Source organism: Rhipicephalus sanguineus, chromosome 8, assembly GCF_013339695.2.
Source record: "Rhipicephalus sanguineus isolate Rsan-2018 chromosome 8, BIME_Rsan_1.4, whole genome shotgun sequence".
NCBI classification, from domain to species: domain Eukaryota; kingdom Metazoa; phylum Arthropoda; class Arachnida; order Ixodida; family Ixodidae; genus Rhipicephalus; species Rhipicephalus sanguineus.
In genome coordinates this window covers 151,202,591-151,214,958 of record NC_051183.1, presented here as the reverse complement: position 1 = coordinate 151,214,958, position 12,368 = coordinate 151,202,591, and the positions used below count along the sequence as shown (strand labels likewise).

The window sequence follows — 12,368 nt, the reverse complement described above, 5'->3', positions numbered from 1 at the left end:
GTTCATTGTCAGACATAAGCCATTCTCTTTCGCCGCCCATTGTCAGCAATGCGGCTGCTCACCCTTCTTTAGCGACACTATGATACTGTCACATCATAAAGGACAAATACCAAGAGAAGTGATTGAGGCTTTCCACATTCGAAGGAAAACCGATAAGTGTGTCAGCCTCCCGTCTATATTGCTCAGTGACGCCGAATTTATGTTCTTATGGAGTAGTTGCAAAACCTGATACAAGAATTTATCTATATTTTCTTGCCCCCAAACACATATATACGACACCTATATATGTGTTTCTTTTTCCTAATAAAATTTGGTTGCGAGTCAACACCTGCCCTGTGCTTTTTCTTCGTCCTCGTCCTGTGTGCGCTCTTTCAACCAGAGATAAACGAAGTAGGCTTCCGCAGCATTTGTGAATAAGTGAAGTCGACATTTCTTTCAGATATCCAGCGCTAAACATTGAACAAAAGCACACAGAAAGACACGACGGTACAGGCGTTGTACTCCAACTGAGTTTACTGAAAATAGACAATCGCTGCACTCGACACGAAATATCCTGGGCGCATGCACATTTAAGGCAGTAGATTAGAGAACACAGACTGCTTAAATTCGCCTATCGAGTAATCTGTATTCCATTGCGCTCAAGGAGACAGAAGTGGTGCTGACGCCCATATCCCCTCTCTGCTTGATAAAAAAGGCTCCAGGATGATCACGAGCTACTCTTTCTTTACTTCTACCAAGAATTTTGATGCTCTGAAAACAAACTCACAGATTTTGCCGTTACCTTTGCAGAAGGGATAATGGGAGGGCAGATTCATCAACCTGGCCTGAATTCAACGATCTCGCATGTTCCCTGGCACGTTCATTAACACAGCGGCTAGTCTGACCCACGTAAACCTTGCCAGATGAAAGGAATATGTGTAGCCGTTGGTCACACTCGCTGTTATAGCTACGAGCGGCGCTGACTACAAATCCCAAGTATGCATGCACATAAATACCCGATAAGAGCACTGACAATTGAGCTAGATGGTACTGATTCAGGACTGGCTGCGCAACACACACACGGACAAGAAAGAAACGGACACCACGGACGCAAACTCACGAGTGTTTTGTTGGAAACGACGAAATGCACTTTTATCTTCAAGAAACACAGACGCCCCCGGCACAGGACACGAATAACTGCGAGAAAAAAATAGATAAAAAACAAACAAACAGATTCAACAACCCTTCGTCATGTTGAATCTGTTTGTTTGTTGTTTTAGCTTTTATTGCGATAACAATTATAAGGACACTCTGGGGTGATTTTTGCCGTCGCCGTCGCCGCCGTCATGCACCGTATACGTGTATATATATATATATATATATATATATATATATATATATATATATATATATATATATCAAAGCCACAAAGAAAAATAATTCAGAAAAACTTTCCGACGCGCGGAATCGAACGGGCGACCTTCCGCTTTCCAGCGCGCGGCGTTAGACGGTTAGGCCACCAACAGCACCGTCTTTCAGCCAGCTAACGGCGAGCTATTTATATACACCATTTACATCAGCATGCTTTCTTACTTACCACATAGATGGCGCGATGTACACGCGTGGCGTGAGGTCCCTATATTTTGAAAGGTAGCGAAAACTACCCGCGCGCCCTCTCGAGGGGTCCAAGGAGCAGCGATAGCAGACGACGCACCGCTCGCTCCCGTGCATATTGCGGGCGCCTGAAACCGAACTCTGTGCTCGCTTGAACCGTTAAATTATTAATATTTGTGGCCTAAGATGCTCGTCAGTTATCAAACTACAGGGTCAATAACTTTAACGAGCACGGAGCACGCTAAATATTGAAATAAAACGTGTGCGTTTCTGAAGCAGGTTCCGAGCGGGTTCCCCACAGCAGCTGTCATGCAGGGCATTTATTTTTTTTTCTTTGCATATTTGACATTCAGCGTAAGTTGAAGAACAGGTGGTGTTTGGGTGAGTTAATAGTGCTTGTTTTTCAGTTCGAATAAAATAGGCAGGTAGTGAGCGCACTGCTACTTTCGGAAGCTTCATCGGGCACCTAGCGCTCTTGTATTGCGTAGCGCAAAATACGCGCTATCATTGGTTTGACGGTGTTTGTCAGCGTTCGGAAGTCTTCCCACGGTTACACGGTATTTTTAACTAAGCTTATTTTGTTTATACTCTAATAGGTTTACTTAGGAGAAGGGGGACGGAGTATTCCACAAATCCAGTTGCACTGCATTTGAGGAATATCAGCCGCTTGACTACCTCCTATCTAGGAAATATAGCATGCCCACTTTAACAGTTTATAACGACGTGAATTTATGCAGAGTCGTTCCCCCTTTTTACTAGCCCGGTCGCCTCCGTGTCCCGCAGTTATAAGGTATGTTGCAATGTTACCCAATGCAATTTCAAATAAATTTGGGGTATGTATACACCTGCAGGCCCTAAAACCATACTACAACCAGAAAAGCTGAGTTGGGTGGCTTTTTGTAGAGATGCAAGAGAACAAAAGAGCACTTATTGAAAAACAGGGTTTCATTGCATGAATTCATGTTGTGAGCACCGATCCCCCCTCATTCGCTTGCAGGGTGGCTTTCGTTCCTTCTGCCTTGGAAAATTAGCAAAGATGCTTGGTGTGGCATATATGGTTTCAGTTTTTCCTCCCAGTGTTTGCGGTATAATTTATTCGAACTTCTCAAAAGCAGCCTTAATCGATCTCGCACACAGCAGTGCGGCAAAACACGGCAAGGTGTGGCAAAAAACTAATCCCAAATGCCCATTTCCCTGTGAGCTTGTAGTGTTGAACCCACTCCGGTGAGAAAAACAAAGACAGCTTTATTGGGTTCCGAGCTATTTAATGTTATAGATATGGGGTGTGACTCTGCATTGACTACTACGCACAAATATAGGGCATAAAGAACGTCGAAGCAATAATATCGTTGCTAAGATAATGCTCATGCATGTGCACGAACAAAAGCACGCCGGCCGGGCGAAATGCTGCTTGAAGTTATAACCATTACAAAATCACTTAGTCCGCATAGCCGGGTGCTTTCTGTGGCCACAAATTTCTTGCGACTGATTTTGTTGCGCCTTCCTTCAGCATATATGGAACGAAAAAAAAAAGAAAAGCTTTTTTCTATCCTCCGCGCGGGGAGGCAACCGAAGGCATAGAGACCCGACATACTAGCACGTCACGCTCTAAACAATAAATTCAATCGCGGAATTACTGCGTCCACTCAATTTCTGGTACGTAAACGCTTCTAGTTTGCAACAACAATGCGACAGAGGCGCGTGATGTACTCTCTACTTGCTAAAATCGCCCCACTCCACGCTTGAAAACACAGTGATCCGTACCTATCGCCGGCACAGCGCTGCCGCCGCTGGACCCTTTGGGCGGGGCGCGAAGGCGAAAAGGTCACGTGTCGCCAACCGACCTATCGCAGGGCGCGGCGGCTGGATCAAGACCTTTCGCTACTTTTGAAAGATAGAGGGATTTTAGCGTGGCGCACCTTAAAGATCGTCGCCCCGTTCCTGCGAACGCCGTTGCTCTTCGACCTACAGGGCGTGGTCGCCTTCGAGCGCTTATCTCGAGGAAAGAAGGGGGCGGCTGGCGGGGAGGAGGAGCGGGGGGTTGAATGTCTTGTGCTTTCCCCGCGATGACCGCGCTGAAGTCACAGAGCGTAGGAAGGTCGCTTCGCCCGCTGCAGCGGCCGCGTTTGCGAAAGGAGCGCGCTGTTCAAACAGAAATAAGTAACAACTGGGACAGTTCGCGTTCGTCTTGTGTGTACCTGTTCGTTCGTTTCGTGCGTCCTGCTTTATGTTTGAGCAGTGCGCTTCCAGTGTCGAGCTGGGACGCATGATAGTTTGCGCTCGTACTGTGTGCGTTCTTTTCGTGCGTCCTTTGGGCTCGAGCGACCCACTGGCAATTTCGAGCTGCTTTCCGTTCTTCGCGTTACATTCCAATTTATTGCTATCGCATTCATTGCTTCGCCGTTGCGGCGAAACTGTGACATTTAGGGGCGTAGCTCCTCTTAGTCTAACCTTGTCCCATGTCAGGCGTAACCGGCAGTATCTCCCAAACAGTATAATAGATGGCGCCGTCTCATAGAAGTACATACAAACTGCAGTTGACTGATGATATTCTAGATGGCACTGTACACAATCTGTGTTGATTTAATAGAAGTGTGTGCAATAGTGCGCTTGTATGAATCATCACTAGTTGGCGGTGGAAGTGCCGCTACTCTCCGATCGGCTGCTGCGCGGGCTGTGCCTGGGTGCGCCGAGTGCCTCTCTCAGTCTCCTGGATCGTCGCCGTACGTGTCGGATCGTTGGTGGGGCATGGACGAAGCGGAGCGGCGGGCGCGGAGGGCCGCGGCGGCTCGTGCTCTTCACCAGGATCCCGCGGTGCGAGCCCGAGAAGCGGCGAAGCGAGCGCGGCGCCTGGCGGATCCCGTGACGGTGCGCGCCAATGACGCCGCGGCGCAACGTGCACTCCGAGCAGCGGACCACGAAAGGCGAGCCCGAGAAGCGGCGGCGAAGCGAGCGCGGCGCCTGGCAGACCTTGATGGTGCTCGTGCGCGGGAAGCGGCGCCAGCGGTCTCATATTCAAGGAGCCGACGCGTGGTTCGAGCGGGAATTTCTCGCTCATTCGTTCGGCCACAGTTGCGACGTGTGTGATCGACTTTGGTTCGATAATAACCTCACCGCGGTGTTTCACACTCTTTATATGATGTACTGGGCGAATTTCACGGAAGAGTTTCACGGTTTACCGATGATTTCCTCCGGAGCTTCGCCCAACTCGTCGTCATTCAACCCGTGGATAAGCTGTGATTTTTTTCCCTTGTAGTTATTCGTGTTCTCTGCCGGGGACGTGTGTGTTTCTTGAAGATAAAAGTGCATCTCGTCGCTTCCTATAAAACACTTGTGAGTTTGCGCCCGTGTTGTCCGTTTCTTTCTTGTCCATGCGTGTGTTGCGGAGCCAGTCATGAAATAGTCGATAAAATGGATGAGATGACGACCGCCGCCGTAGCTCAACTGGTAGAGCATCGGGCACGTTACCCGAAGGTTGCAGGTTCGGTCCCTGCCAGTGGCATGTTATCTTTTCGTCCAGTTTACTTTCTTCACATGTATAACACAATTACTATTATACACTTAAAACAGCACAATTAACGTCCTCTATACATTCCTTGGCTTCCTTATCTGCTGGTTTTCATAAATGACAAAGTAGTAATTAAATGACAAAGTAGTATTAAATGACAAAGTAGTAATTAAGCATTCGATTTCTTCGATAACAGCACTAAACTGACGAATATTGCACGAATGACGTGGAAAAGCAAGTGATTACTGAGCCCACCTATCCCGGCAAATAATATCAAGTTCATCCTGGAACAACGTACAGTGCATAGTAGTAAGAAAACGGACAACAGAAGGACAAAAGCGGTGAAGTTGACCATCCACCCACTGACCCAACTCGCGATTCTGCTTCAGCGTGATATGAAGATTCGGCACAGATACTTACGCTTCCGACGTACGTTTTCCCAATATACACAGCTGCATAGGCTGCACTGAAAAGTAAAATGCAAGGCAGGACGTTTTCATTGGCGCTCAAAAACTCAAAAGTTAACCCAGCCTTCACTAATGACATTATGTGTAACACATGCATGGCGTAATGTCCAGAAATAATTTCCCGCGGCTGCATTTTTCAGGGGCCAATACTGCAGTAGATGACTCCAGCGAGAGTAGTTCGTGCTATCTTTATTGCTGCGTTTAATTGACCTCGATATGGAAAGACTGTGCCGTGTCGTTTTTATAAGATTTGAATAAGATTCGATGGCAATATTTATATAATAATCAATTTTTGATGCAGAACCTCTTTCCATTCCGCTGTGATTGATCGCTTGTTTTGCGAACTGTGAAAAAAAAGCCTCGATTTCTTTTCTTTATTGCTTCATTTTAGAGATTATTGAAATTGTTCCAGGGCACACGGCTAAAGGCAACCAATGCCCGACTTGGCAGTGCCACGCATACAGCAGCCCTTATATTCCTCACTTTGAATAAAAAGACGAAGACGCCGTCCACAAGAGAACAAAAATGTAATGATGTTTCGGCATCCAGAATGGGAGCCTTGTTCACAATGAGAGCGAAAGGCGGACGCTAAGCGTTTATATAGTATACAGCACATGACCTAAACATCTTGCGTATGCGGGGGGCGGAATACCGTCCGTGCGGTTGAGCGTGCTGTTTCTCGTTTCTATTGGCAAAGATTCCAGATACAGTCTAGAAGTCAAGTCCTTCTCGGCAGCGAAGACACGTGCTCTGCCCCAGTCTATCTCATGATTTGAGGATTGCGCATGCTCGGCGAGGGCGTTTGATGACACCTTCTCGTTTTTCACATCATTGCTGTGTTGTTTCAGCCGTCGTTCGAAGTTCCCGGATTCACCTATGTACACACTATCGCAGTTCGCGCACGGGACTTCGTACACAACACCAGGAAAGCACTCTATTCGTAATTTTTCTTTCAAGTTCCCGAGAGTGTGTTTCAGCTTGCGCGTGGGTACATGAGCTACGTGTACGTCGTACTTGCGTAGAACACGGGCCAAAGTCTCACTCATGCCAGGGACGTAGGGTATATTGCACCGTTTCGAGCATTCTGACAGGGCTGTGGACGGGCGTTCCAACTTGCGTTCGACGGACAACACGAAGGTATCGGGGTAACCACTTCCCGACAGGTCACGGCGCACACGTTCCATGTCAGAGGATAGATCACCAGACTTGCTGCAAATCTTGTGGGCACGCTGCACTAAAGATGACACGACGGACCTCTTGTGTGCTGCAGGGTGTACTGAATTAAGATGTAAACAACGGCCGGTGTGCGGGCTCTTTCTAAAGACAACGAAAGAGAGCCCAACACCATCGCGTTTCACCAGAACATCGAGAAATGGCAATTCTCCATTATTTTCTACTTCAATGGTAAACATAAGGGACTTTTCAATGAAATTCAGGCGGGGCGCAAACGGATCCGAATCTTCTTTCTTGATAACACAGAAGCAGTCATCGACGTAGCGAAGTAAAATCTTCGGGGCTGGAGTGAACAATGAGAGTGCTCGGTGTTCCACAGACTCCATTGTCAAATTGGCCGCAGTGACCGAGATTGAAGCCTACAGGGCTGTGCCATGTACTTGTTTGTAAAATTTGCCCTTAAAAACAAAGTACGTGTTAGACAGACAGAAGTGTGTAAGTCTCACCAGATCTGACACGTTAATAGGCGTTCTTTCGGCAAAAGTGGAGCCACATTCCAGGGCCTCCTTGCATACTTCAACTGCCAAATTAATGGCCACACAGGTGAAAAGTGACACCACGTCAAACGACGACCTCACCGTCGTCTAAGGACAGGTCCTTTGCTTTTTCAATGAAGTGGCCACAATTCTGGACGTGAGCGTGACTCTGACCGACCAGAGGAGGCACCAGACGATGCAAGTAGCCAGAAAGCCTGTAGAGTGGTGACCGGGTAAAGTTGACGATGGGTCGTAATGGGACACCAGGCTTGTGGATTTTGGGGACGCCGTACAGTGCAGGAGCAGAACCGTTGTGGCACAGTAGATTGTAGTAGATTTTCTTGTGTTGGGCTGAAATGACCCGGAACACATCGGCGAGAAGTTTCTGAAAATCCTTCTGCAGTCTTGACGTCGGGTCTTTCTCAAGACGACTGTACGTGTCTTCGTCAGAAAGCAGCGCCAGCACTTTCCTTCGTAGTCACTCCTGTTCATCATGACGGTCGCGTTGCCCTTGTCTGCAGGGAGCACTGCGATGACCTTATTTTTCCGAAGGCTCTTGATGGCAGCGCGTTGTATGGGCGTGAGCGGGGATTCATGTGCATTTGAGCGGATGTTCTAGAGAACACTTATGGCGCGGGTGCGCGCTTCGTCACGGCAGGAGGGTTCCACACGACTGACCCTACGTCTTCGTCTTTTTATTCAATGATTACGGGCGTCCGTCGAAGCCTTGATTTCATTCTTTACTTTAATACCTCAGCTAAGTAATTTTATTCCCTTCGAAGCTGAATATTTGGCAAGATTTCATGGTATGGTATCTTTGCTGGTGGAAGCACATGCTTCCCAGAACATAAAGAGAAAATAACGTTTGGTCTCTCATTTTCTTTTTCATTTTTTTGCGCGCTGTGATATATGCACTTTCGCTGAGGATGTAGGTCGTTTATCATTCGCCATGCAAGCATTGGGAGCTGTGGATTGATTTTCTTCTGGCAATATATTGATCACACCACATCGCACTCGGGTAAGGCTTTCTTCGTTGTTTGGTGCTGTTGTTTACATTTCCTGTATGACATCCCTTATTCCAATGCAAGGCTTTTATGGAGCCGTTTCTTATAATATCTTTGTAGTTGTGCATGCCTCAGCTCGCCACGGCAACGAAAACATTTTCCTTGTTTGCACAAAACACTATTCTATTTGTTATGTATAAAAATTTATTTTATATAGTCATAAATAAGCGAAATGTAGATAGATATGTCACAAGGATGTACGTGCAAACACAGTACAAGACATTGAATGTTTCAAGGGATAGAAGCACTCTTTCTACAAGCCCGGGTACCTTGTTGAGCAGACGGCGAGACATTATATATAAGCATTTATTGCACTCGCATGCCTTTACTAAGACCTCAGGGGTCCCAACAGGATCAAAGCATTACCAAAGGGTAACACGGGATTGCGCGCGCCCAGCCTGGCACATAGTGATGTGGACTAGAAATAAAGATAGCATAAAAGGTCATTCAGAGTTGCGGAAACATTTTCACACTGAGACCCTACGTTAGCGCAAGCACTCCTCTCTACTTAAGACACTCATTGAGGCCCACGCCGTTATAAATCTTGTTCACTGGTATTCACTATGGTTCAGAGGCGGCTCTGGTGGCTCAAATTTGTAGGTGGCCTGTGTGCACTGAACTGTGAATTCACTGGCCTATGACTCGTAAGCTTCACATTTCTTGTGCGACAACGATCAATTAATATAGCTTTGGTCATACGCAGGACGACGTTTACTAACAGAGGTATTGAAATGGCTGAACCTTGTAAAAATTAAACACTCTCAAAACAATTCAACCTACTCAGGCGCAGGTTGTAAAATGCATTGTGTCAAATGCTTTTAGGCTGGTTCTCTTCGTTTTGGGGAATATTTTTTGGTGATGTTGTAGGTGTACATTGATAATGTATTACGCACGATGAAAAGAATGTAAAAAAGAGGGACAGTAAGAACGTCAGTCTTCAACTGAATTTATTACACGCAAGGAACAGGTTTTTATATACAGTTAACATGCGCCAACAGACGTCGCACAGGGAATATGACGCACGTATGACGCCCCTTAACAGCACTGCCTCTATCGTGCTGCTGTCGCAAAAAGAAATCGCTTATCTTTATCTTTTTTTTTTCAAAACGTATCCACTGGGAACTACTGTTGAGCGGCATCATGCATACGCCACATTTCCTGTTGCGGCGTCGGTCGGCGCATGTTAACTGTACAAAGTTAAGGGCCAATTCCTATGCCTGAAAAGGGGGGGGAAAGGGGGTATGTCCCGCGGCGCTGGCCTGGAAGTCTGCACTCACACTACGCATGCGCAACTCTCCTCCTTCCCACTCTCCAAAAGCTGCGCGTTACTCTCTCCACTTCTCTACCAGCACCTGCTTGCGCTTCTCCTGCGTTCTCGCTTCTGCTCTCGCGGCGCATGCGCTACTCTCCTCTCCAGTCTCCTCTCCTGCAAGTAGTAGAGCGCTGCGCGCGTTCAGTGCAGCGCTCGCTTCGGTTGACTCCTCTGAAATGCGGGCTCGACATGCCGAAATTCTCTCCTGCGCAGCGCCGCGATGAGCGCTACCGCATGCGCGTTCCCTCCCCCTCTCTCTGTCCTCTCCTACGCTGCTCCCCTGTCGCGCGCCTGTCGACCACGTTCCCCGCTCACCCTGTGAGAATTAACGGCCAGGCTAGAGGGAAGCCGCGACGCGTGTAGTGTTCCTCTTCGCGGTCCATGACGCGAGGGCGGTAGCATGCCCGAGGTCGGTAGCATGTCCAACGAACGACAACGGAACGCGATCGTGCAAGTGCGCCGGCTTCGCATCGCTTCATGGTCTCCTTTAGCGGGAGATGGTGTAATTTTTTTTATTTCTTTCCACTGCATTGCGCAATGCTTCCTCCTAGCTTTTGCATTCCTCCATGCCGCGAATTGCGCCTTCATCTACGTGTTGAGCAGCGCAACACTTTAGTTGCTAGAGGCAACAATGACGGTTATGCGTTCATACGCAGCCAACAATTAAACGTGGCAACGTGAAAAGAAAAGTGACCTCGATAAAATAGATTGTCATATCTGCATAGCCTGATCGCCGACAAGCCCACGATGGAGAGAGAATCAGTTATTGAAAAACGGCGCATACAAATACGCATGCCACCGACACACCTTCGAGGACCGTACATTCGGCGGCGACGGGTTTTTCTCGTACCATGCCGCCGCCGAAATCTGTAAACTCATAACCAGCTTCGCTTGAAAATGACGTGCTACGAAATTCGGGCAGCATTCTGTACTAACATACGACCTGAAATGATTGTCCTCCAGGTCAAACTGTCCCAGAAGTAGGTAGGATTTTCGGATGCGACTAAGCATGGAGATAAAAGCTACAGCTATCACTCTCGGCTCAAATGTTTCGGTTTATAACCAATAAAATGGACACATTCTGTTTACTTTTTGCACGTCTTTAAATGTGGGTAATGGCTTCTGATAGAAGGTTGTGTATTAAAATAAACTGGTTGCACTCATATTAACAAAATTCGAACTGACTACGATGATTTTTAGCAGCGAAGCTGTTTAAGCTTGTCGTAAAAATCTTTGGTGTGTACAATGTGTACAAAAAACTACAATCATGATGAACTGACACGCCCTCTCTTCATTCTCTTTACAGTGAAGCTGTTTAGGCGATGGCAATTTGTGTTCCATCGTGCAAACCTCTTCAGGTGTGTATGCGCCACAGAGATTGGACAAGCCCTACTACCGAGTACAGCAGGTGCAAGCCTTAAATGAAAAGTCTGCTTGGCGAAGTGGAGCACGTGAAACATGTGAAAGAGAGAGAAAGGACGAACGAGAAAATGGAGAGAGAGAAATAAATAATTAAGGAAAGAAAGAGAGAGCGACAGAATGAAAGTGATAGAAAGAGAAAAAGAATAGCGAAGCTAGTACTGGGTCGCGCAAGGCTTCAAACAGCGAAGCTGGATGATTCTCAAGTCTGACAAAACAGCCAATAACTTAGAAACAACCAAACAACCACTAGCTAAAGCCGAGCAATGACCTAAAAGCAACCTAGCATCACCTAGCTACAAGCCTGACAACTACCTCGAAACAACATAGCATCCCCTTGGTAAAGTCTCGTAACAACGTAGAAGTAACCTAGAAACGACCTAGCATCACCTAGATAAAGCCTACAAACAACCTAGAAGCAATCTAGCATCACCTAGCTAAAGCCTAGCGACAACCTATAGAAGCAGTCTAGAAACAACCTAGAATCACCTAGCTAAAACCTAGAAACAACTTAAAGCAGCCAGATTAGACTTCAGAATTGTCTAGCTTCGCTGTTTCAAGCCTTGTGCGACTTAGTGCAAGCTTCGCATTTTTTTTTTATCTCGCGTTGTTGGCATCGCGCAGTTGTTTAAACCAAAAGAGTTAATTTTTTTTCAATTTTTACTTCTATGGCGATGTCATCTCTAAAGCGAGCATGTGTTTGAATGCAGCTACGCAGGTTCCCATAATAATATTTTCTTTAACTCACTGTAGACTCTGTAGACGCTACCTTTTTCGCACACCGTCGGAAAAGTGATGTTGCGCTATAATAACCCCGTGTTGGACATTGCAGGCGTAGGATTTCAGCCGTAACAAATTGTGGTTCCTTCTCAAATAATCGTACTGGGTTGTGGACCCAGCACCATGTCCACACCCCGATGATGTTTATATAGCCCCAGTTTAAGATTATGGGTACAATGTAGTTTCTGTCACATACAAAATAACGACAAACGACTAAAACTGCATGTCAGTCAAGCTATGCTGCTGTGACTCCAGTCACAGTAGCATAGTCGCAGTTTCTAAGTACTGCAACTGTGGCGAGTTACGCGATGTACCTCTTGCCATATCTTACCTTTCATGCGGTGTGTTTACTGGCAGCCCGGACGCTCCTGGCGACTCGGGAAACAAGTCGGGAGAGTTCCTATCTGACAAGCCGCTCAGTACTTTCTTTCCACGAGGTGGCAACAAGCGGAGTCTCTTTAGGAGATTCGCTACTGGTGGATACGGGGTTCCATCTGCTTGGTAGCTCTACAGAAA

General features: G+C 47.0%; 1 protein-coding gene across 2 annotated transcripts in view; it reads right to left on the bottom strand.

The window, feature by feature from the left end:
* The window catches only part of LOC119402404 (uncharacterized), a 347,414-nt gene that overhangs the window by 47,791 nt on the left and 287,255 nt on the right, over window positions 1-12,368 (bottom strand). For both annotated transcript variants that reach the window (XM_037669544.1, XM_037669543.2), the window contains exons 12-13: window positions 12,184-12,359; window positions 5,522-5,567 (exon numbers count right to left, since the gene is read on the bottom strand). In XM_037669544.1, coding sequence (XP_037525472.1) covers window positions 5,522-5,567; window positions 12,184-12,359 — 222 coding nt within the window. The remainder of the gene's footprint in view (window positions 1-5,521; window positions 5,568-12,183; window positions 12,360-12,368) is intronic.